Source organism: Petaurus breviceps, unplaced genomic scaffold (genome assembly GCF_028583685.1).
Source record: "Petaurus breviceps papuanus isolate PSGF00001 unplaced genomic scaffold, PetGlider_PUasm1.0 108, whole genome shotgun sequence".
Classification (NCBI taxonomy): domain Eukaryota; kingdom Metazoa; phylum Chordata; class Mammalia; order Diprotodontia; family Petauridae; genus Petaurus; species Petaurus breviceps.
Window position 1 is genome coordinate 3,772,349 of NW_027185593.1, and position 24,423 is coordinate 3,796,771.

General features: G+C 43.3%; 1 protein-coding gene across 4 annotated transcripts in view; it reads left to right on the top strand.

Annotated features, from left to right (window-relative positions):
* The first annotated feature begins 285 nt into the window (after window positions 1–285).
* The window catches only part of SF3A2 (splicing factor 3a subunit 2), a 29,481-nt gene continuing 5,343 nt past the window's right edge, over window positions 286–24,423 (top strand). The window contains exons 1-8 of one of the 4 annotated variants that reach the window (XM_069074487.1): window positions 286–433; window positions 8,461–8,626; window positions 10,372–10,443; window positions 12,001–12,047; window positions 15,286–15,395; window positions 19,662–19,711; window positions 20,012–20,152; window positions 23,842–23,910. In XM_069074487.1, coding sequence (XP_068930588.1) covers window positions 8,501–8,626; window positions 10,372–10,443; window positions 12,001–12,047; window positions 15,286–15,395; window positions 19,662–19,711; window positions 20,012–20,152; window positions 23,842–23,910 — 615 coding nt within the window. In that variant the 5' untranslated portion in view covers window positions 286–433; window positions 8,461–8,500. Of the gene's footprint in view, window positions 483–8,460; window positions 8,627–10,371; window positions 10,444–12,000; window positions 12,048–15,285; window positions 15,396–19,661; window positions 19,712–20,011; window positions 20,153–23,841; window positions 23,911–24,423 lie in introns of all 4 variants that reach the window. The other 3 variants (XM_069074412.1, XM_069074322.1, XM_069074342.1) reach the window with 3 other exon arrangements.

The following is a 24,423-nucleotide window of genomic DNA, read 5'->3' on the forward strand; positions in this document are numbered from 1 at the left end:
TTCGTCGCCAGGGTCCCCAATAAAGTTTTTCCGTAGAGCCCGCCCCTAAGGCACGCAATAAAGTTTTGTTGACGGCTGAGTTGCGTGCGCCTACCCTGCCCACGCTCGTTTCTTCCTTGATTTTTAGAGACCCGGATGTACAGGAATTCTGGGTGGAACAAATTAGGCTCTAGCCCCTAGCCCTTTAGCGTGCTCTAGAAAAGTAAGCCACTAGGCGGCCGTTGGTGCTTCAGGGGGCGGGGCGCAACACCCACCTATCAGCTCGTGAGCAAAGTCAATAAAGTTTGCGAGGGCTCTCCGCCGCGCGCGTGCGCAGATTGAAGCTGCCGTGGCGGCGCGCGTGCGTAGAAGGTCTTTACGACGAGTTGGCGGTGGAGATAACGGCGGAGGGGCGCGTGGCGCTGGCCCTGACCAGTGCTTAGGCTTTCTGTGGGTACGCCGGTGAGGAGTCAGGAACAGACGCTTTGAGGTTCGGGTCGCGGGTAGGGAGCCTCGTGACGAGGAGGAGGAGCTCAGCCCGGGAGCTAGGGGAGGAGGAGAAGAAAGCGGCCGCGAGGCCTGAGGCCTGGGTCCTGGTAGTGTGTGGGTGGGAAATCGCGCTGGCTATGGCTGGCGGGGGCGCGCCCGGACCCGGGTCAGATGGAGCGCGGGCGTGCCTTGGGAGGGGAAAAGTAGACTCGTGAAGGGAGCGGGGGCGTTCACCGGTGGGGGAGAGTAGGGAGAGCGGCATTGGGTGGGAGGGAGGGACTGGGGCGGGCACCCGGGGTTGAGATTGCGCAGGGAGGGGCGTGCCTGGGGGTGGGGGTCTCTGCTGGGCTCTGGTGGAGAGGGACAGCCTGGTAAAGGTTTCTAGTGAGTCCCAGAGCTGGGCTGATGGGAAGCTGTGGCCCCCTGATTACCCCCATTGTTCATGGACTTCTCATTGTTAGTGGACTTCCTTTCCTGGAGACTAATATAAGTTTGTTTTTTAAGTATTTGGCATTTTTCGAGTCATCCCAGTGCCATGTAAGTTGCATGACGGTAATTTTTATTTTGGCACATAGAAAAAGCTTAATAAATACTTGCTGAATTTCCCTTTTCTCCATCTCACCAATTTTTTTCCATAATAGCTTCTAAAAGTGCAGTTCTGATTATGCCATTACCCACTAAAAAAGAAGTGATTCCAAGGGGGCCCTCGTGCATTAACACATGGAAATGGTCTTCTTCCTCAGCTCCTGGGATTCCCTTGCTATCTCTAGAAACAAACTCCCCTGTCACCTTGGCCTCACTCTGCCTTTCCAGTCTCAGTATTCATAGCTCCCCTGCCTGAACTCTGTGGTCCTTCTTGCATCCTCATATGTAGTGCCTTTGTACTGGCTATCATTCATGCCTGAAGTATGCTCTCACCTACCCCATTCAACTGAAAACAGAAAGTTAGGTGGCTCAGTGGGCACAGCACTGGGCACTGGAAATTAGGAAGACCTGATTCAAACCTAATCTTAGATTCTTAATAGCTTTGTGTACAAGTTATTTAATCTTTGCCTGTCTTAATGGGGATTATAATACTACCTACCTCCCAGCATTGATTTTAGATAAAATAAGGTACTTTTTGTAAGCAAATCCTAAAAAGCTAGCTATATTACTACCGTGTTTCCCCGATAATAAGACCTATCCCGGAAAATAAGCCCTCCCCTTACTGTGTAAGATTCCTCTAAAATAAGCCCTCCCCCGAAAATAAGCCCTATTGAGATTGCTGCTGTAGTGAAGGTGATTCCCTGCGCTACACGCTACATTACGGTACCCTCTGTATGCACCGTCCCCCCCCCCCCCCCCCCGAAACGCACACTGTGCTCCAAGCTGCATCCAATCAGAGCTGCAGCAGTGAGCGCGTCATCCTGTTCTTTATTGAATTCATTATTGAATAAAGGTACATTTTTTGTTCATATTTACCTGTTTATTAAAATTGCTGTCAATGTTCATTAAAATAAGCCCTCCCCTGAAAATAAGCCCTCTGGTGTTTTTCTGTCCAAAAAACTAATAAGACAGTGTCTTATTATCGGGGAAACACGGTAATGATTTCTTAATTGTAGAATCTAATGACTTTCTCAATCCTCATCCTTCTTGACCTTTCTGTAGCCTTTGACAAACTTTCTTCCTGATATTCTTCCCTATATTTCTGTTACTCTACTCTGTCCTAGTTCTCCCGCTTTCGTGACTGCTCCCCAGTCTTCTTTGCTGAATCTTTGTTTAGCTCATGTCCTCCAATCCTGGATACCCCCTAAAGCTCTGCTGGGCCCTCTTTTCTCCTTTCTCTGTATTATTTCATCAGCTCCTAGGTATTTGATTATTTAATTTAATAATTTAATTATAATCTCTGTGAAGATGACTCTTAGATCTACTTACCCAGCTCTACCTTCTCTTCCGAACTTCCAAACTGGGATCTTTAATTGCCTATTTGACAAACTTCCCTGGTACAGTACTGTCAAGGACATTGCTGTCTTTCCCAGTCACCCAGGTTTACAACCTAGGTGTCATTCCTGACCTTCTCTTCCCCCTTCCCTTCCCCCCCCAAATAATCTGTTGTCAAGACCCATCAGTTACCTTTGTCACATGTCTCTTTCTCTCCTTTGACACGGCTACCAGTGACTCCCTGTCCCCTCTAAGATCTAATATAAAAACCTATGTGTGATATTCATAATCTTCATGACCTGGCCATCTTCTGCCTTTCTAGCCTTCTTCAGCTGACTCACCCTCACATAATCTACATTTCAGTGACACTGGCCACCTTGCTATTTCTTGACAACTTATTTCCCAAGTATGGGCATTTTTTCTGGCTGTCCCCAGTGCCTAGATTGTTCTTACTCCTCCACCTCCTGGCTTCCTTCAGGTCTCAGCTAAAATGCCACTTACTGAAAGAAGCTTTTCCTCATCCCCTTTAATACTCTTCCTCTGTTGGTTTTCTCAAATTTATCTTCTATATCTTATTTATGCATAGTTATTTTCACTGTTGTCTCCTGTTTAGAGTGTAAACTCTTTGAGATTAGGGATGGTTTTTTTGCTTTTGTTTCCTGAGCATTTAGTTAATTAATGCTTTATTCACTGATTGAAATCCTTTCTTTTCTTAAGAGATTCAGCTCAGGTACCACCACTTTCCTAATCCCCACCCTGGGCCTAGTTCCCTCCCTCCCAAAGATGCTTTGTTTTTATTTTATATATAGTTTTTATATTTTTATGTGCAACATGTTGCCTACCCTTATAGAGGGTGAATTGTATGCCAGCACATGTCTTAATACCTGGCTCATACATAGTAGATGCATATTAAATGCTTATCAATTCTTTAATCTACAAGATTAAAGACTGTAGGTTGAGTTCCTTAAACTTACCTCCTACATGAAACCTTCCCAGATCCAACACTGATCTCTTCCTCTCAGAACTCTTACTAACAGCCATATCATGATTCTCTGGCACATTTTCCCAGGTCCTTGAAGCCCTAAGCTCAAGTAAGATGACCAAGTTCTGTTTGTATGTACTTGGAGTGTACATGTTTTCCCTGTCAAAACATGAGCTCTTTGAGAATGAGAGCTGTTTGTTTTTGTTTTGCCAACTCCTAGCTTGGGACATAGTAGATGTTTAATACATACCTATTACCTGCTTGATTGATGATACAAGTTCTTTGTAAACTTTAAAGCCCCACAGAAATATTAGTCCTTAGATACAGGGTGTCTCACAAATTTCAGTGTGGCTGATTTACAATGCCACTAAGACTTTTTGGGACACCTTGTGTTTGGTAATAAAAAAGTATACACTGTGTAAGATTTAAAACAACAACAAGCTTATATCAAGCCCAACCTTTTTTCAGGGCTCTCTGATTGAAAACATTTTGTATTGTTTCACTTTGGTACTCCAGGGGAATACGAGGTCATTGAAGTCACTGGCCATATTTCATTCATTTTATATTACAGGTCTAGTGTCTTTATCCTTTTACAGTAACTGACACATTACAAGTGATTAATAAATGTTTGTTGATATCTTATGGTTTATGTCATTCTCTGCTATGTTGGGATAAAGAGGAATTGGCATGGCATGTGAATTTAGTCTCTTGTATGACCTCATTACCAGATACTTTCTGACTTTCAAATATCTAGTCCGGCTTATTTCTCTGCTAGCTCAACTCCTTCCCAGAACTGTGTTTGAGAGAAAACAGATTAACCCAACCCTACCTTGTTTCCCCGATAATAAAACCTATCCCAAAAATAAGCCCTCCCCTTACTGTGTAAGATTCCTCTAAAATAAGCCCTCCCCTGAAAATAAGCCCTATTGAGATTGCCACTGTAGTGAAGGTGATTCCCTGTGCTACACGCTACATTACGGTACCCTCTGTATGCACCGTCCCCGTCCCCTCCCTCCCCCCCTGAAACGCACGCTGTGCTCCGAGCTGCATCCAATCAGAGCTGCAGCAGTGAGCGCGTCATCCTGTTCTTCCCCAGTGATTTGCTTATTGAATAAAGGTACATTTTTTTGTTCACATTTACCTGTTTATTAAAACTGCTGTCAATGTTCATTAAAATAAGCCCTCCCCTGAAAATAAGCCCTCTGGTGTTTTTCTGTCCAAAAAATTTAATAAGACAGTGTCTTATTATCGGGGAAACATGGTATGTTATCATAGGACCCTGGAGAGTTGAAGCCCCCATGAACAGATACTTCTCCGTGGAACATCATGCCCCTATGCCAGGCTCCCACTGCTCCCCACCCTCCATCCCACATCCCCTTTCAGCTTTGCTTTGTTGTTGTCTTTCCCCATAAGTAAGCTCCTTGATGGCAAGAATTGTCTTACTTATTTTATCCCCAGCACTTAGCACAGTGCCTGGCAAATAGATTATTAATAAATATTGAATTGAGCATTTATTCTCTCCAGCAAACTTCTCTATCTTACCTTGGTATAGGCTGCCCCCCCCCCCTTCTACCACATTTATACTGTTTTTAAGCATTCCTTTTATTCCTCCCTGATTGGCTCATTCTCCATGAATTGACTAGTCTAAACTTCTCCTTCCTCTAGCCATAGATACCACCCACCCTTCATCTCTGTCAGTGAATGACTTTACCTTCTACCTTTCTGAGAAAACTGAGGCCATCCTTCTCTCCTATTCTACATTTTAAGGTCTCGTTAAGTTATTCCCTTTTCTCTCTTCCTTGTTCCAATCCCCTAGGATGAGACAATCATTTCCCTTGCTAAGGCTAACCATTTTACTTGCTCCCATCTTCTCCTGTCATGTCTGGGATCTTACAGACCAGTTATTGGAATGCAGTGGTAAAGGGAAGCTTACATTCCCATTGGAGGAGATAGCACAGAAAGGAGGGTTCCCCTCACGTTCATGTTCAATTCAAGGCAGACGGAGAGGCTTGTGCTCCTTAGATTCAGGCAGGGAAAGTAACAAGGCAGATGTTAGTCAGTGAGCATTTATTCAGCACCTGCTGTGTGCCACGAACTGGGTGAAGTGCTAGAGATACCACGAAGGGCAAGAGACAGTCCCTGCCTTTGAGGAGCTCACAGTCTGATGGGAGAAACAACATGCAGGTGATTCTATACAAACAGCATATGCACAGAATGAATTAGAGGTAATCAACAGTGGAAAGAGACTGGATCGACGGACCATAAGTGGATTGAGAAAGACTTGAAGAGTTCTTTAAATAAGACCTGAAGGAAGCCAGGGAAATATGGAGGCGGAGATGGGGTGGGAGGGCACCCCAGTCAAGAGGGCCAGCCAGTCTGTGAAAACACTAGTAGGCAGAGGTGGAGTGGTGTGTTGGAGGGACAAGGCTGGAGGTCAGTCTCACTGGATTGTAGAATATATGAGAGGTCCAAGGGGTGAAAAGCCTAGACAGGCCAGGTTATGGAGGGCTCACAAGCCAAGTAAAGAATTTCATATTTGATCCTGGAAGCAATAGAGAGCCATTGGAATTGACCAAATAGGGCAGTGGAGTAGGGGCGTGGGGTAGTAGCTGTTAGATCTGCACGGGCAGATTGGTCTGTTGGCCAGCCTGTTCTTTTCATCTTTAATCTCTCCTTATCAACAGGCTTCTTCCCTATTGTGTATAAATTTGCCCAGGTCTCCCCCTTCACTTGACCCCGTTCCCATCCTCTATCTCTTTACCGGTTCACAAGCAAATTGCTAGAAAAAAACTGGCTATACTTGTTGCTTTCACTTCCTCACCTCCCACTTACTGCTCAGCCTATTCTAATCTGACTTCTTACTCCACCACTTGACTGAAACTGCTCTGTCCAAGGTCACCAGTTATCTCTCAATTGCTAAATCCAGTAGCCTTTTCTAAGCCCTCATTCTGCTTGACCTTTCTTCTACTTTTGACACTGTTGACCATCCCCTTCTCTTGGATAGTCTTTTTTTTTTTTCATCATCCTATCCAGATTTTTCTCCTATTTGTGGGACTTCTTTCTCAGTTTCCTTTGCTGGATCATCATCTAACTCCTCCTCCCCCCAAAACTTGGGTGTTCCCCAAGATTCTATCCTGGGGTACTTTTCTTCTCTCTCCAGATTTGTCTATGTGTTCATCATCTCCCAAGGATTTCCCCATGTTTGGAATGTATTTCCCCTTCATCTCTACTTCTTGGAATCCTTAGTTTCCTTCAAGATGTGGCCCAGGCACCATATAAAGCCTTTCCTCATTTTCTCAGCTGATAATGCTTCCTCCCTTCCATATACTTATATGTATATTTTGTGTGTACATCACCAACTGCCTGCTGAATTTTCACCCAGTTGTCTTTATTGTTAATTCAAATTCAGTGGCTCTGAAACAGAATTATCTTTCTCCTAAATTTGTTCCTTTTCTCCTTCATGCCCTTTTTTCTGTTGTGAGAACTCCCGTTCTTCTGGACATCTAGGTTTACAACCTCAGTTACCTTTGACTTTTCATTTTCCCCATACTCCCTTTCCCTTCCCTTTATTCAACTTAGTTGTTTAGTATTGTTGATGTGATCTCCACATGTTTTATTATTTATTTTTATTATATTGTTTAGTGTTTATTCTATTAGTCCTTTTCCCTTACCCAACTCACTGTTAGGCTGGTTCAGTTCACTTTTTTTTTTGTGTGTGTGGCTTTTTGGAGGGGGAAGGCAGGGCAGTTGGGGTTAAGTGACTTGCCCAAGGTCACACGGCTAGTAAGAGTTAAGTATCTGAGGCTGGATTTGAACTCAAGTTCACTTTGGTCCCCTTGCTTTTCTAGACTCCTTTTTCATCAACCTTCTGCACAACTGCTGAAACCAACTTTCTAATCTGTGTCATTCCTTTGCTCAGAAAAATCTTTTGTGGCTTTCTTTTGCCTCCAGGATAAACTAGAAACAGCCTGGTATTTAAACTCCTACATAAACTATTTCCAACCTACCTCTTATAGCCTTAAGTCATATTATTCTCCTTCACAATTTGGTTTTCTCCAGGCTTGTCCTTTTAGGTGGAGCCATAGAATGCAGGACTTGGAGTCAGGAAGACTTGAGGCCAAATCCTGCCTCATTCACACCTTAACTGTTGTGCCTCTGTTTTCCTTATCTGTAAAATAGTAATAATAATGGCACCTCCCTCCCAAGCATGATGTGAGTTAATATATAAATTCTAACTGTCACCATCTCTGCCTTTACTGCAGCTGTTCTCCATGCCTGTTATGCACTTTATAAATTTCTGTTCCTCAGAAACTGTCTTTTTCAAGATACAGGTACCTCTTCCTCTTTGGAATCTTCCTTCCTTCCTTCCTTTCTTTTGCCACTACTCCCTCACCCCCTTTTTAGTGCTTTTCACTCTCTGAAACCAGATATTTTACTTAATGCTTTTATATATTTTATTCTCTATCCCCTACCAAGAATTTCAGCTCCTTGAGATCAGGGCCTATGTTATGTTTTTATATCCAGAGCACAGAGTAAGCATGTAATAAATTTTTGAATTTAGTAACTTAAAGGCTGGATGGGAGGCCAGACTATAACAAAACATGACCTTTTCAAAATGGGGTGGATAGCATATACAGGTGTGGGAAGGGAGACTTAGCTGCTTAAAAAGTTAATTAGCAGTACAGACCATAGATGGTAAGCACCTGGCACAAAAAGTCCCATAGGAATTCAGAGGAAGGAGTGAGGACAGGCTTCACAGACAAGGTAGGATATATAGGTGAAATTTTCTATTAACTTAGTAAGTTTGAACCTGATAATATTGAGGGGGTAGTGTTGGGGAATCTTTGGAGAATTTGCATGAGGGATTTATCAGGAATGGAAGATGGCAGATTCAGGCTAGATTTAGAGAAACTATTCATGAGCAGGGTTACATTTCTCCCCAGTGATTGACAGCTTTTGCCATTGGGATACTCTCTTGTAGTTATATGTTGAATCTAAAACTGGTATGGGGAGTATTTGTCAAATTTCTGAAATTTAAAGCTTTTCCCCTGGGTTGATTTTCCTCTCATTCTTCACATCTTGTTTTGCAGATTTCTTTCCTCAGCGCACTGAAATACAAAGACCATCATCATGGATTTTCAGCATCGACCTGGGGGCAAGACAGGGAGTGGTGGGGTGGCTTCCTCTTCTGAGAGCAACCGAGATAGAAGGGAACGGCTCCGACAACTGGCTCTTGAAACCATCGATATCAACAAGGTAAAATTCATTTGTCTCTCAGTTAAAGGAAACCATCTGGCTGCCTTGATTTTTAGAGCTTAATATAGTTCAGATTGGTGGGTCAGAACTGTCACTGGGGCCATTCCCATGTGCTCTGATCTATGTCTCACCACTGGCCCCAGAAGAGACTCTGCATGGCCTTCCCTTGCTTAAACCTGCTTCACCTGCACGTCACAGCATCACCTCCCTGATGTCACGGTTCTCTGTGAGAACAAAGGGCAGACAGCAACAACATAGAGCCCTCACTGCTGCCCACTCCCTCCTTGTACTCTGCATTTGAGAAGTAGCGTATTAGGAGTCAGGAGACTCGTTCTGGTTCCAGCTTTGTCACTTGGACAAGTTAACCTCTTTTCAGTTTTCTTCAACCATGAAATGAGTGGCTTGGACAAGATTATCTACTAAAGTTTTCTTCCAACCTCTAAAATTCTGTGACCCTATTGATAGCAATGAAAGACTTGAAGTAAAGTTAGGAACAGAACAGATAACATCTTAAGCCTTTTAATAATGAAATACAAGTTCTGGCAGAATTCCAATACAAAATTGTAGAAGAGAATATCAGTGTTGAATTGTGGTTTTCCTTTGTTTTTGGTCCATGGCAGCCTAAGTAGTAGCACATGACAGTTTCTTCTCCATATTCATTCCATTTTACTATGTCTCTCAATGTCTGCCACTGACATGGCCTGTTATGTTCTCATGAGACTTCAGGATACTTGGTTCCTGCAGTGTGAATGTTGGCAAATCAATTTCCTTTTCATATTTGATTATCTCTTCTCTAAAATGGAGGAAATAATACCTTGTCTTCCCAAGGGTGGGACAAGATAATCTATTCTCCTTCAGTTCTAAAATCTATGATTTTTTGATATCTTTGTTTATGAAAATACGTTTCCTAATACTTCTATCTCTTTCAAAGAATAACAGTCTGTAAAATGATGATCAGCCTAGTAATCAAGTTAAATATCTTTACTTTCCCCTAATAGAAAGAACTACTCTTCACTGTACACCAAATCTGCCTTCCCTTATCCCTGTCTCTCAAATGTAAGGTCTTTTAGAGAAGGAACTGGTTTGGAGGAGTTTTTTTTGGGAGGGGGAATGGTCTTTGTGTCCTCAGCACCTAGAAAAGTTCCATGCTTTGAAATAAAAATGTTAAATTGAATTGACTCTTAAGAAGTTTTTGGTTTAACTAATTCTCATCCTCCTTGGCCACATCTCTCTTTTTGACAAGAGAGGGAAGTGGCCATACCTAGAAATTAGAAAAATTCCCCTATAAAAGCCAAAAAGAGAAACTTTCTCTCCATACCCCTTTTCCTTCGAATTGTGCAAGTCTTTGGGGTCACACTGGTGTATGTGTGTGTGTGTGTGTTGTGTGTGTGTGTGTGTGTGTGTGTGTGTGTGTCTTGTCCGTGTCCATGTCTGTGTCCGTATCCATGTCCATTGATTCCAGTAAGAGATCTCTCTCATATCCAAAGAAACAATACAATGAATCTTAGTTCTGAGTGCCTAGTAAAAAAAATGAATTTTTCCTATTGTTTCCATTTTGTAAGGGCTGTGTTAATGTCAGGCAGGAAGATGAACAAAGACAATAGTAAGATCAAGAGAAATCAGTCTGTTTTGGTCACAGGCTACTGCTTTATTTGCTCCAGAATAACCCTTCTTATAATATCAAGCATGTTAATGTGTCTGGGGTTTTCATTTCATTAACTTGAATTATATTTTTACTTTTCTAGGATCCATACTTTATGAAGAACCATTTGGGTTCCTATGAATGCAAACTCTGCTTAACACTTCACAACAATGAGGTGAGTTACGTTGGCTCTGTGTTTTGAGTTTAAGGGTTTCTTTATCTGAGGCAGCTAGGTGGTGCAGTGGCTAGAGTGCTGAACTTGGAATCAGAAAGACTTATCTTCCAGAGTTCAAATCTGGCCTCAGACACTAGCCATGTGACCCTGGCAAGTCACTTACCCTTGTTTATCTCAAGTTTCCTCATCTGAAAATGACCTGGAGAAAGAAATGGCAAACCATTCCAGTGTCTTTGCCAAGAAAACTCCAGCTGGAGTCATGAAGAGTCATACGACTGAAACTACTGAACAACAAAACAGATTAAGGACAATATTACCTGCCGCCTATGATCAGAAGTAGATGAGAATTCCTGGAGGGTCATGAGAAGGCAGCTTCTGAATACTAAGGTATGGCTGCATAGCAAGGTGAAGCCTGGGCAGACATTCCTCAAGGGCTACATGTAAGAACATCATCTCCCTCATCCTTCTAGCTCAGAAACTTGAGCAGGTGTTCTACAATTACTCTACAAAGTGCTCATGAGGATGAGTCATTTCCAGTATTCATTGCAGCTAGCTAGCCAATTGAGCTGATTGATGGTTCTTAGAAGCCTGCAAAACATGAGATGACATAAATAAAAACTGTTCCTCCCTCCTGTTAGAGCCATTTAGTTCTAAATGGAAAAATCAAAGCATCTTCCTTAAAAGAAAAATGCTAGAATTAGATAATCTTGTGGCCAGCACAGTTTGTGTGCAGAATAAACTCAGCAGGTTAGAATAATGGATTGAAGCTAATAAGATGAAATGTAATAGGGTTAAATATAAAATCCTATGCTTTGGTTCAGAAAATCAGATGTACAAGGATAGGAAGTGTGACTCGATAGTTTCATGTGGAGTTTTAGCAAGCTGAAACTTTCACAAAGTTCAGCAGTGTGTTTTGGCACCTAAAAAAAGCTGACGTGGTTCTAGGCTGTATTCATAGCAAGTTAATATCTGAATGATGGTCATATGGAACATTGTCCTCTCCAGAGTCTGTCTGTGGTATTGTTTTCTGCTCTGGGCAAGGAGCAGAGAAGGGCACTTGGGATTAGAAGGAGGAAGACTGGACAACAGGCCACAGATAGACTGTTAGTTAAAGGAATTGAAGACCTCTAGCTAGAGGAAGTGGGGGTGGGGGGAGTGGGAAGAGGGTGATTGTGTGCATAGTTTTAAATACTGGAAAAGTTGTCAAGAGAAAAAGGAATTAAATTTGTCCAGCTGGACCTTGGAGGGCAAACCTTAGTAGGACTGGTGAGTGGAATTTAAAAGGGTAGTAGGTTTCAGCCCTTTATAAGAAATCTATCTCAACAGAGCTCTCCAATAAGATACCAGGTTGTGTTGGCAGAGAGGGCAGCTTTTGTCACCAGAGGTCTTTTAGTAGAAGCTAGGGAAGTTTTCCAAGCATATTGTAAACAGAATTCCCACTTGAGCTAGCAATTGAACTATGTGATTACTGAGATCCTGTTCTCTTGGGTTTTGATTCTGTGAAACTTCTTATAATTTAACTTAACCTAATTTCTTTTGTGTGTTTTCCCCCCTCAGGGAAGCTACTTAGCGCATACGCAAGGAAAAAAGCATCAAACAAATTTGTAAGTATTTAAAAGAGGAATCTTTAGGGACCTGATAGTGGAATTATTGGTTACTTATACTTATCTCCACCTACTGACTTCCCTGTCTTACTATAAATCCCAACCAATATTTACTTCTTTTACAAGAAGCCTTTCCCAACACCTCTTAATTCTATTGCTTTCTCTCTTTCAATTATTTCCTTTTTATCCTGGATATAACTTGTTTGTAGCACATATTGGTTTGCTAATTGTTTCATCTATCAGATTGTTAGCTCTTTGAGAGCAGGGCCTGTCTTTTTGTATCCCCTGGGCTTTAGTAAGGTGTAGGTGCTTAATAAATGTTTATTGACTGGCTGACTTTCACTATATCTCTTTCAGCTTGATTATTTAGTATTCAAAGTGCTGTTATGAAACACACTCTGCTTTTATTTAAGGCATTGTTTGTTGAAATTAAAGCATTTATGGGGTTGTAGGAAAAAGACAGCTCTAGATGCAGCAAAATTTTATTCTTGTCAGTCATTGTGAAAAAAATGGAAAAGTCATTGGAAATCAGGCTCAGTTGGTCATATAACTAATAAGATTTCTTCTTATTGGTTTAGAACAGGGACTAGCAAATTATAGGACTGCTGAGAATGGTTTTACTTTTTTTTTTTTTTACATCATTCATTTTTAATTTTTTTTATGAGTTCAAGTTTTTATTGATTATTAATTTTTTTTCAAATGCTTTATCAACTTCTGATTTACATCATTCATTTTCACCAGATTTTGAGTTACAAATTTTCTCCCCATTTTTCCCCTACCCACTGCCCCAAAACAGCAGTCCCACAGGATATCCCCTCCTCCAATCTGCTCTCTCCCATATTTTCTCCCATACCCCTTTCGACTTTTCCAGTGGATCTCTATGCCCCAGTGCCTGTACATCTTATTTCCCAATTACATGTAAAATAGTATTAATAATAGTATATATATGGTTTTACATTTTTAAATATAATTTTATTGTAATTAAAAATGTAAAAACCATTCTTCATACAAAAACTGCCCTGGGCAGTAGTTTGCTGACTCTGGCTTTAGAAGCAATTGTTATTTGTCTCCAGTAATGTCTCTTGTCAAATAGTTTTGTCTCAATTCAAACATATATGTAAATAATGAGGTGTCTGTTTTTACTCTTAGTGTTGTGTGGTAATTTTTTCATTTATTAAAAAACTTTTTTTGCATATCCATTATGGATAATTGGGGAAAGTGAGGATAATAAAGAATTGAAAGAAAACAAAAATGTTAGTTGTCTGGCAGTAAAACAGGTATCTATGGATGCAACTTGAGTGCCAAATTTCAAAATACCGGAGGCTGTCAGTATTAACTGTCTCCTATTTAATCCAAATAAATTCTTATTGATATCTTATTTTGATGTCAACCTACAGTTCCCACAGTCTCCCTCACCTCATCCCAGAGAGCTGTTTCTTAAAATAAAGAAGGAAAAAAAAATTGAGCAAAACTAACCAACATATGGAAAAAGTCTGGGGTTTTATGTGAGGTTCAGCCCTCCTGGTCACTTGTGCCAGGGAGCTGCTTAGGAGGCGGTCTTAGATTCCTTCTTTGGGGTCAAGCTTGGCCTGTAGATTTGTACAGCATTTCAGGGTGTGCTTTCCAGTTCCATTGTGCTCATCCCTGGAGCTGCTTTGCATCGATTTCCGTTTTCCCAAGTTTCTCTTCTGTATTCATCATAGTCCTCATTCCTCACAGGGTGATGATCGTCCCCCTTCATACACCACGGTATAGTTAGCTGTGCCCCACTTGATCATCCTCTTCCTCCTTGTTCTCAGTTCTTTGTGCTCTTCAGCACTTGGCCTGGTGGCACATACGTGGGATCAGAGGAGGTGCCCATGGCTGAAGAGGCTGTGTGACCTGAAGAAGGAAATCTTATTGTGCCTCAAGAGTTCAGAGGTGCATGGGCTGACTTTGATGAATGGATGGAAAAGGGAGGCAGCAGAATCAGACTCACTTTTAAATCGTTGCATCAGGTTGATCCTGATGTGTTATGTAGCCAACTTTTTAAAAAGTTCTTTAGTTCTAGCAAAATTACAAAGAAATTTATAAATAAAGCAGTAAATTCAAAAATGCCTTTTTTAAAAAGTGAAACTATGAATAGCTAAACCAACCAGAATGCTGGTTTATGTAAGTCAAAGGGGAAATGAAAATGGTTATGAATCATCGTAAAAGATGAATTAGCATGTGCAAGTTAAAGTTAAAAACACTGATCTATCATATTAGTCAAATCCTTTTCACTAAGTTGCTTATAATTTGTCTAAATCTGGGGAGGAAAAAGCTGAAAGTAAAGGATTGTGGGGGTTTTTAAGGCATGGGCTTAAAAGTTTCTAAAGTTACTGCTCTTATGTTGTTTAGTACAGCAGCACCAAAGTTGAAGGGATGAGCATTTAAAAATCATTTTAACAGGTTTCAGTTAGCAAACATTAAGTGCTCAGTGTGTGCCAGGCACTGTGATAAGTGCTGTGAGAGCAGAGAAAGACAAAACAGTCTCAGGCTTCTGGGGGCTCACATCCTTCTGAAGGACAACGTGCCAGCAGCCATGTCCAAACAAGATATGCACAAGGGAAATTGGAGGTAATCTTAGTGGAAAGGCACTAGCATTAAGTGGGACCAGAAAGACTTTTTACAAAAGGCGTGATTTTAGCTGAGACATGAAGCTGGAGAGCTCTGGAGGCACAGGTGAAGACATAGAAATTTCCAGGCATGGAGGACAGCCAGTGGAAATGCAGGGAATCAGAAGGGTCTTGTGTAGGGGATAAGAATGAGGCCAGTGTTACTGGATGGAATTTTATATAAGGGAGCAGAAATAATACAGAGGGAGAGGAGATAAGGGCCTAGTACAGAGACTTGGAGGACACCCATGGGTCCAAGGGTTCTCCTGAATTTTAAGGGTTTGCTGGGGCTAGATGACATCTGAAATTTTTTTCAGCTCTCATTCAGTCCTTCTCATTCTATCCTCACTATACCCCTTTGAAGCAGCCAAAAACAAGTTTGATTTTTCTAGTTTCTAGGTGAAGTGAAATGAGGTGCCCATGGATGATAAATTTAGAGTTGGGCAGGGAGGCATCACAGAGTGAGAAAGTGACAGAGCCAAACTAGAACCCGGGTCTCCTGGTCCCCAGGGCAATACTCTTTTCACTACAATAAGGGAATTTCCCCTTAAGACAACTTAAGAGATAGTAAGACACTAATGCTTTGTTGTGGTTGACTTTAGGGCTCGGAGAGCAGCAAAAGAAGCCAAGGAGGCTCCAGCCCAGCCAGCCCCAGAGAAGGTCAAAGTGGAAGTGAAGAAGTTTGTGAAGATTGGCCGTCCAGGCTACAAAGGTGTGTGCCTCGGGGCTCCCTCTGGCAGACCAGACTGGTAGTGCAGTACAGCAGGTGGTCCCCGCAGCTGCTCTTTGAATTGTAAATAAGCTTTTTAGCTGCTGTAATCAGTGACCCTGAAACCCTCCCTGCACCTATAGAAAGACTGTTCATCTCTGGAATTCATACCAGGAATCCAGTCAACTCCCCAAAATCTCCTCCCAGCTCTTTCTGTGGGCCTTTCTGCCACAATTGATAACTGTCTGTGCCTCTCTTTTGTGAGGTGTTCAAAATTGTTGGCTGTGTGTCTGACCTGGTCATGTTTAATTCTGCCTTAAAAAGTTCCCTTTGGTTGACAGGAATGCCTCTAAGGGGAAAAAGGGTTCCATTCCTTTTCCTTTAAAATAAGTGTTTTGCCAACCATCCCAGGCTAATGAAAGGCACTAAAGTAACAAACTTTAATAACCTTCCCCTTTCTCTGCCTTGTCTTGTCAGTGATTTTTACCTTCTAGCACAGGGCTTCCAGGCCCCCTATAATAGCATGCCATTTGATATTACTGCCTGCATTTCCCAAAGAGGACCACACTCAGTGTAGAAGTAATGAGCTTTTCCTAGATCCAGCACAGAAATCTGGGATTTCTTTTTTCTGTCCTCTTCCCCTTCCTCTCTTTTTTTATTATTATTTATTTCATAGAAAGTTGCTCCCAGGGGAAGTCCTATAGATAGCCTGGGCTGCTTTATGGAGGCAGTAGCCAAAAGCCAAAGACCCTTTGATCAAGAAGGCCCTTAACCTCTTTGGAGCTGGGCAACCCAAAAACAGTTGAGTCATTTTTTAACCATCTCTTAAGCAAGCCTGATCCAAAGCCTGGCCCACAAAGTTGTTCATATATAGAAGGGCTCTTGGCTTGTGGCAGGATTTGTTATTTTCCTAGCACTAGACTGCTCTTATGTATTTAGATTGATTTTATTGTCATTTTTAGAAATAGCTTCACTTTAGGAAACAGTTTATTGAACACCCTCAGTGTGCAGAGCACTGTGGTGAGGGAGGGATAAAACAAACACAGGTAACTCTAATACACAGGATTATATAGGCTTTAGAGAGGTACAAAGTGGTGAGTTCTTACTCTGTGGGATCTTGGAAAGTGGGAGGTGGCATTTTAATTGGGCTTCAGATCATGGGTAGAAATTCAGCTAGATTGTAGGGGAAGGAGGACTGTCCAGGCATTAGGAATGGCAATAGGTAATGGCAGAAAAGTGCCAACATTTGGGAGGCCAAGTATAGGACTGTGAAGTTGACTTGAGACTGGACTACCCAGGTAGAAGTAACATGAAATAAAGTTGTAATGAGGGTCTTAAATAATGATTTGTAAAGGAGTTTTAGCTGTTCTTGTTAGGCACTAGGGAGCCACAAACAGTGTTTGAGCAAAGGAGTAACATAACCAGAGAGATGCTTAAGAAGGATTGTTGTATCAACTGTCATTTCTCTTCCCAATTTTTCCTGTATTTTTCTTACTTGATTTTCAGAATCTTTTTTGAGCTCTTCATGGCCTGAGACCAATTCATATTTTTCTTGGAGGCTTTGTATATAGGAACTTTGACTTTGTTGTCTTCTTCTGAATGTGTTTTGATCTTCCTTGTCACCATAGTACCTATATGGTCAGAATTTTTTTCTGTTGCTTGCTCATATTCTCACAAAATTCAAATTATTACTTGACTTTTAACTCTCTGTTAAAATAGGGCTCAAGGGTGGCTAGGTGGCGCAGTGAATAAATAGAGCAGCAGCCCTGGAGTCAGGAGGCCTTGAGTTCAAATGCGGCCTCAGACATTTAACACAAAAACTAGCCATGTGACCTTGGGCAAGTCACTTAACCCCAATTGCCCTCCAAAAAGCAAATAATAATAATAAAGTAGGGCCCAGGTTCCAGGGTGGAGGGTACACTGTCCTGAGCTTCAGGACTTTTATGCAGCTGTTCTCAGAGATACTTCCAGGGGCCTGTAAGTTTTCAGGTTTTCCAAGGTGGTATGATCTAAAGAGAGGTGTTTACTCCTCTCCTGGCCTATGCTCTGGTCTGTGAGCACCCACAGGCACTCTTCTGCCCTGGAACTGTGAGGAGGGTGCCCCCTCCACTGTAGCAACAAGCTTTGCTATGCCAGTGCTCTTCCTTGCCCTGGGACTGCCACCTAGGACTGCAACCCAGATCTGAGTATAGGCAAAGCAACAGTGTCCTGTCTCAGTGCTAGCAAAAAGACGCCTGTAATCTTCTGACCAGTTGTGGGTTGGGAGTTCTGGAAGTAGCTACTGCCACTGCTGATTCAGTGACTCCCAAGGCCTACTCTTTTTTTTTTTTTTTAAAGCAATTGGGGTTAAGTAACTTGCCCAAGGTTACACGGCCAATTTTTTTGTGTGGATGTTAAGTATCTGAGGCCGGAACCAATCCTGGGTCCTCCTGACTCTGGGGCCGGCACTCTTACTCACTGTGCCACCTAGCCGCCCCTACCAAGGCCTACTCTTGACTTGCTGTGACTGGGGCTGTGCTGCACTCTCACCCAGGTGTGACACACCTTTCCTACTGCCCTTCTAAGTTGCCTTTGGTGTCTGTGGGCTTAGAAGTCTGGAAACTGCCACTGCTGCCACTGATTCAGTGGCCCTGAGTTCTGCTCCTGGTTTACTAGGGCCAGGTCTGTCCTGGTAAGGCCTGTGCTGGACTGCACTCCTCTCTCACCCTGGTGCAACAGACCTTTTCTGTCAACCTTTCAAGTTGTCTTGGACTGGAAATTTGTTTCACCATCTTTTTTGTGAGTTCTCCTTTAAAATTTGTTTAGTCATTTTTACAAGTATTTGGAGGGGTTTGGGGAGGAGCTCAAGCGAGTCCCCTGCCTTCACTCCATCATCTTGTCCCCACCTCCCTCAAAAAGGATTATTGTAGAGAAGACATGAGAAGACTTGTGTTGGGAGGGGGACTGTTGTAACAGTACAAGCTTTTGAGCACAGATGCTCTGTTTTATTTATCTTTGTGTCTTCACTGGTGCTTAGCATATCCTTAATGTTGAGTGAATAAAGGGTTTTTATAATCACCCTAAGAGGTGTTTTGGAGTGATTGCACTTAACAGCAGCTTTTCAGGAATAGGATCAGAGGATCAGAAAGTTGGAGCTGGAAGGTGCCATAGAAGCCATCTGGTACAAGGCCTTCATTTTACAGAGGAGATGCTGAGGACCAGCAAGGTGAAAGAATCCCTCTGAAGTCACACGGGCAGCAAGGAGCAGAGCCAGAATTGGAATTTGGGTTTTCTTGACGGCACATCGATTGTTCTTTCCACTGCACTGCACTGTCTTTTGTGTGTAGTGCAAAGAAAAGTACACTTAGTAAATATTGTTATTGTTTTGTCTACTTTCAAGATGCAAGGGGCATATTTAAATTTGACCTTTTTTTTGGATATTTTAAATTTAATTAAAAAAATTTTTCGGGGTGGCCAGGTGGCTCAGCGAGTAAGAGCACCGGCTCCATTGTTGAGAGGACCTGGATCAAATCTGGGCTCAGATACTCAGCACCACACCCAGAAATAACTGGCCATGTAACCTTGAGCAAGTTACTTAACCTTGATTGCTTTAAAAAAAAATTTTTTTTTCAATTAACAAAAATCTCCTCCACTCTTCTTCCTATCATTGGAAATAAAACCTAAGGGTGAAAAATCCTTGTAGCATATGCATAGTCAAGCATATGACGGTCTGCACCCTGAGTTGCTCATTATGGATTTCATCATGGATCAGAGGACACCTTCTTTCAAAGAGTCCAGCATCTGCTTCATCTGCTTTTATCGGCCTGTACTTGCTGGCCATCCCCATTCACGCAGGCAGCATATATTCAAGTTTGTCTACTCTTTTTTTGTCCTGCATGTGAAATGGTAGATGGACCACTCTCCACAGGAGACACTGAATTTATGATCAGCAAGTGTTTGAATTTCTGGAGTAATGTAGACAGCTTGACCCTCTCTGTCTCTACGAGTGGGAGACAGGCAGCCAGTCTGGCAGTGATGGCCCCATTGTTCAGCAGGCATTACTCCACTTTCTGCAGTGTGCTTCATTAGCCTAGTGCTAGGCATTGTAAAGAGCATAGAAGAGGATGCGCCCTTGCCCTCAGGTTCCTTAGGATCTGTGCAGGACATACTGTGAGTGGTGTAGCTCAGAAGAGGAAGGTTGGGGAAGGCCAAGTCGCTGGGGTGGGCTTTATGAAAAAGGCACGATCTGGGCTTTGTTGGAATGACCAACCACTTTTTTGTTTGTGTCAGTGACCAAGCAGCGGGACACAGAGATGGGCCAGCAGAGCCTCCTCTTCCAGGTAAGGAGACCACCTCCCCACATCCCACCACCCCTTGTGTGGATTCTCAGAAGAAAGGTCTCTTTTCCTTAAGAGCTCTGGTCCACATGGTGATCAGGGTTCATAAGAGGCCAGCAGATCACACCTGATCCTACATCCCTGTTATCCTGTGAACTGAGTGTTCCCATTTCCCAGGCACCCCCTTAGCAGGAAGTTAACCAAGAGAAATGAAGCTGTGTTGAAGCTGTCTGGACCTTTTCACTTCCTCCTGCAACATTAACCACACAGTACTTAGTCTTGCTCTTTGACCTGTCACTGCAGATTGACTATCCTGAGATTGCTGAGAGCATCATGCCACGCCACCGATTCATGTCTGCGTACGAGCAGAGAATTGAACCCCCGGACAGACGCTGGCAGTATCTTTTGATGGCAGCTGAGCCCTATGAAACCATTGCTTTCAAGGTAATGTAGGAAAGAGCTGAGAGGCTGGCCTTCTTTCCCCTTCCCCCTCTCAGCCTTGTGCTTCCTACCAAGTCACCATGTCCTTCCTCTAGAATGGCTTCTCTGGTGTTTATTGAGCTTGCTGTACGCCTCACACTGTTCTAGGATTGTAGATGCAAGGCGAGGGCAGTTGCTCTAAGTCTGATGATCATAAGTGAGAGGATTTATCCCTACTCTCAAAAACTTAATCCACTTGAGGATACCAGCAATATAAGAGAAAAATGCTATAAGGCAGCCAAAGGATGGTCTGTTTAAAGCTGGACGTCAGCCCTTAGACTAGTACTTTCTTCCAGTCTGTGGTAATTCCAGATCTATCCATCCAGCCCAAGTCTTCTGAACTCCAGTCCCACATCCCCAACTGTCATTATACATCTTAAACTAGATATCCCATAACCATCCGTAACATATCCAGAGCAGAGCCCATTGTCTTTCTCTCCAGTCCTCCTCATTTCTGTCCTCATTCATTCCGATGAAAAACCTACCCTCCTCACGGTCACCCTGGTTCATAACTTCTGTGTCATCTTTGATGTCTCACTCTCACCCTACAATCTATTGGCTTTCTCCTTTCTGCCTTCACCACATCTCTCCTATGCGTCCCTCTCTTTCCTTTGCACTGGCTGACCTTATCCCTGGAATGCTGTCCGCCCCCATAAGCCTTAGTTCAAATACCTCCTGCCAGAGGCCCTTCCCAAACCCCACCAGTGGTAGGACCTTTCCTTTTCAGATTACCTTTGATATATTCCATACATATCTTCTCTGTACTCATTTATTGACATGTTGTGTTGTTTCCCCCTTCCCCACTTCTAACTTGATTATAGTGCGTGTTCCTTGAAGGCAAGAACTGTTTTTGCCCTCTTTATATCTCTAGTTTACACCTTGCCTTTCAGATAATGGACACTTAGCAAATGCTGGCTGAGCACTGTTGAGGGGCCTTTCTCCTGGCCAAGGCCAACTGCTAGATGTGCCCTTGATCCCATCTCCTGTCTTCTCCAGCACATTTTCGCCTCCTTCGTCCCGTCTCTAATCACTGGTTTCTTTCCTGCTATCTTCAAACATGTCGCTGCCATCCATCCTTTAAAAAACCTTTGCTAGAGCCATCATCCCCTCAAGCTGTTGTCCTTTATCTCTCCTTCATTTTGCTGATGGGACACTAAAAGAAGCAGTCTCCGGCCCTCCTTGCCTCCATTTCTTCTCCTGTCATATGCAGTGTCCATTCTGACCCCTTCTCTGAAACGGGCCCCTCTCTCCAAAGTCCCACTGTGACTGCTCTCGGTTCTCCTGCCTCTGACTGCTTTTCTGCCTTTTGTTATGTCCCTCCTTTGCTGGCTCACCATCCGCAGCTTGGCCGCTCCTCTTCTCTGCACGCTGGCTTGGTGACCTCATTGGCTGGTCTGTCCAGCCAGTGTCTCTCACCGGAGCTTTGGAGAGGCCTCCGATGGCATCACTGCATACTTATTGGACATTTCAAACCATGTCTCTAAAACTGAACTAATTCTCCTTCCTCCAGACCCACTCCTCTTAGCTTCCCGGTTTCTGTGGCAGTCACCACCTTGCTCTTATCCGCCGCTCTTCACTCTGCCTCACTCCACAGCCAGTCGCTTACCAAGTCTTGCCATTTTAACCTCCACAGCGTCTCCTGCATTCGGCCTATTCTCATTACTTGAACAGCCACCACCTTCCCTTAGGTCAGGCCTTCATTCCCTCTCACCTGGCCACAGGAGCCTTGTGCTCAGTCTGCCTTTCCACCACACCCCACAGCTGTTTGGAATGGTTCTTCTTAAGTAGTCATCTGATTGCGTCACTCTCAATAATCAGTAAATGGCAGTGCCTCCCCACTGCTTTCAGGGTCACCTAGGAATGCTCTCTGGTTTGCAGAACCCATCACAACCTGACTGCAAGCCATCTTGTCAGCCTCGTTACACATCACACATCTGTGCTTCCTCCATCATGGCCTTCTCTCTGGTCCTCATGCATGCACATAGCACCCATCTTGGTGCCTTGGTGCAGGCATCCCTCATGTCTAGGATTCTCACTCACCTCAGCCTCCTTTCAAGATGTGGCTCAAACCTCACCTTCTATACAATTATTCCTGATCCTCTTCCCTGAACGGGTGGGTGTCGTAGTACATAGAGCACTGGGCCTGAAGTCGGGGAGACCTGGGTTCAAATCCAGCCTTAGACAGTTACTAGCTGTGTGACCCTGGGCAAGTCACTTCACCCTGTTTGCTTCAGTTTCCTCATCTATAAAATGACCTGTAGAGGGAAATGGCAAACACTCCATTATCTTTGCCAAGAAAACCCCAAATGGGGCCATGGAGTACCAGACGTGATGGAAAAAGACTAGACAATAACAGCCACCTCACGGCTTGTGCTCTCCTATGCAGACTGCCTTGTGTTTAACTGCTTTATATTCGTTCTGTATTTATTTTGTGTGTTCTTTTACTTGCACTGTCTCTTCTGAGAGACTTTGTTTCTTAAGAGTAAGAATTGTTCCCTTTTGGTATTTGTACTCCTGGTATCTAGAACAGTTTCTGGCATGTACCTGGTACTTAATAATTACTTATTAATCAGTTGATTGAAAGGCCCTCAAAATCATTTGGCCAAACTCTCTAATCTTACAGATGAGGAAAGTGAGGATCAGAAAGCACACGGGAAGTCAGGGGCAGAACCAGGATTTGAACCCAGGACCTCTGGTTGCAAATTGAGCGCTTTCCCCACTGTGCCACACTTCTTTGTAGCCCAGATCTGATTGTGCACTGCAATCATCAAGTGTAATAGGAGTTAGAAAATGGCATCTGGAAGGGAGCCTTCTTGGAATGATCTGGGCAAGATTTGGCTAGGTAGAGGGGAGTATTGTCATCCCCAGTCTGGAAAAGAAGTGAAAGCCAGAAGCAAGAGGGTACATTTATCTTGCCTGCAGTGGAGGGTTTCTGTTGGCCAGACTGTGACAGTCAGGACAGGTGTGCCTGCCTGGAGAATTTTGAAATCCTCACTTTGGGCATCCCCATGCCTGCCACTGGCCTCCCTACCTCCACTCCAGGTATTCTGGTACTTCCTGTTAATTCTTGTCCCAAGAAAGGTGGCTATGTGTGTATGTTGGGGAGGGGGTGGGGAGTTGCTTTCTCCCATTTGGGCAGGCATTTAGCAGCTAGATTCCTCCTGATCTAAGCATAGATCTGGGGACATTATCCTCAAGATGAATTTTTAGCCTTCAGTACTCTCAGACTGTGCACATGGAATTCCTTTCCCATTGTGGCCCAAAAGTCCCCATGTGACTTTGGACAAATCAGTCTGTTGTCATTCCCTATCAACATCATTAGAAGATCTATAAGAGCCCTTTGGGCTCTAGGTATTTTCATCCAAAATCTTTGAGCCAAAAGTAGCTCCTGGTCTATTAATGAGTAGTTTGAACCAGAGACTTTCAGACCTTTGGCTCCTTGGAGGTACGTCATGGGTTGTGCTAGAGTGATCTCAAAAGATATTGAACCCTCATAACTATATCACCACCACCCCCTTTCCCCTGCTCTGCCTCAGCCCTTTCCTCCCTGTTTTTAACATCTTAGTATATCAGCATGCTTGAAGGGGGTAGAAACAAAAATCTAAGAGGTTATCACTCAGCTATCCCTATCTGATCTCTTCCTTTCTGCTCAGGTGCCAAGTAGAGAGATTGACAAGGCTGAGGGGAAGTTTTGGACCCACTGGAACAGAGAAACCAAACAGGTAACCAGTAATTCCTTGCCTTTAAGATGAGGGAATTCTGGGGCAGCCAGGTGGTGCAGTGAGTAAGAGCGCTGGCCCCGGAGTTGGGAGACCCGGGATTGGTTCCGCTCTCAGATACTTGGCATCCACACAAAAGTAACCTTGAGCAAGTTACTTAACCCCAATTGCTTTTTAAAAAAAAAAAAAAGATGAGGGAATTGGCCTAGATAATTTTTTGAGAGCTTCTCTAGTTCTCAATTTTTCTAATTGGGGGTCCCTGTAACTGCTGATGAGTGAGTAAGTTCACAGACTTGGGGAGTGGTCCTCTTGGTTATAGGTGGACTGTACCCCTGGGGTAGGTGTTTCAATCCCCTAGGCTTTTACCAGATCAGAGCTGCTTTTTATTGTGGGACTAAATGTTGACTCCTCAAGAGTGGAAGCTTTTCTAAGATTCCCACTCACAGCCACAGTTTCTTCCTCTCTCTGTACCCACGCAGCAAGCTGCGAGCTGGAGATCTTGCTTGGCCCTGAAGT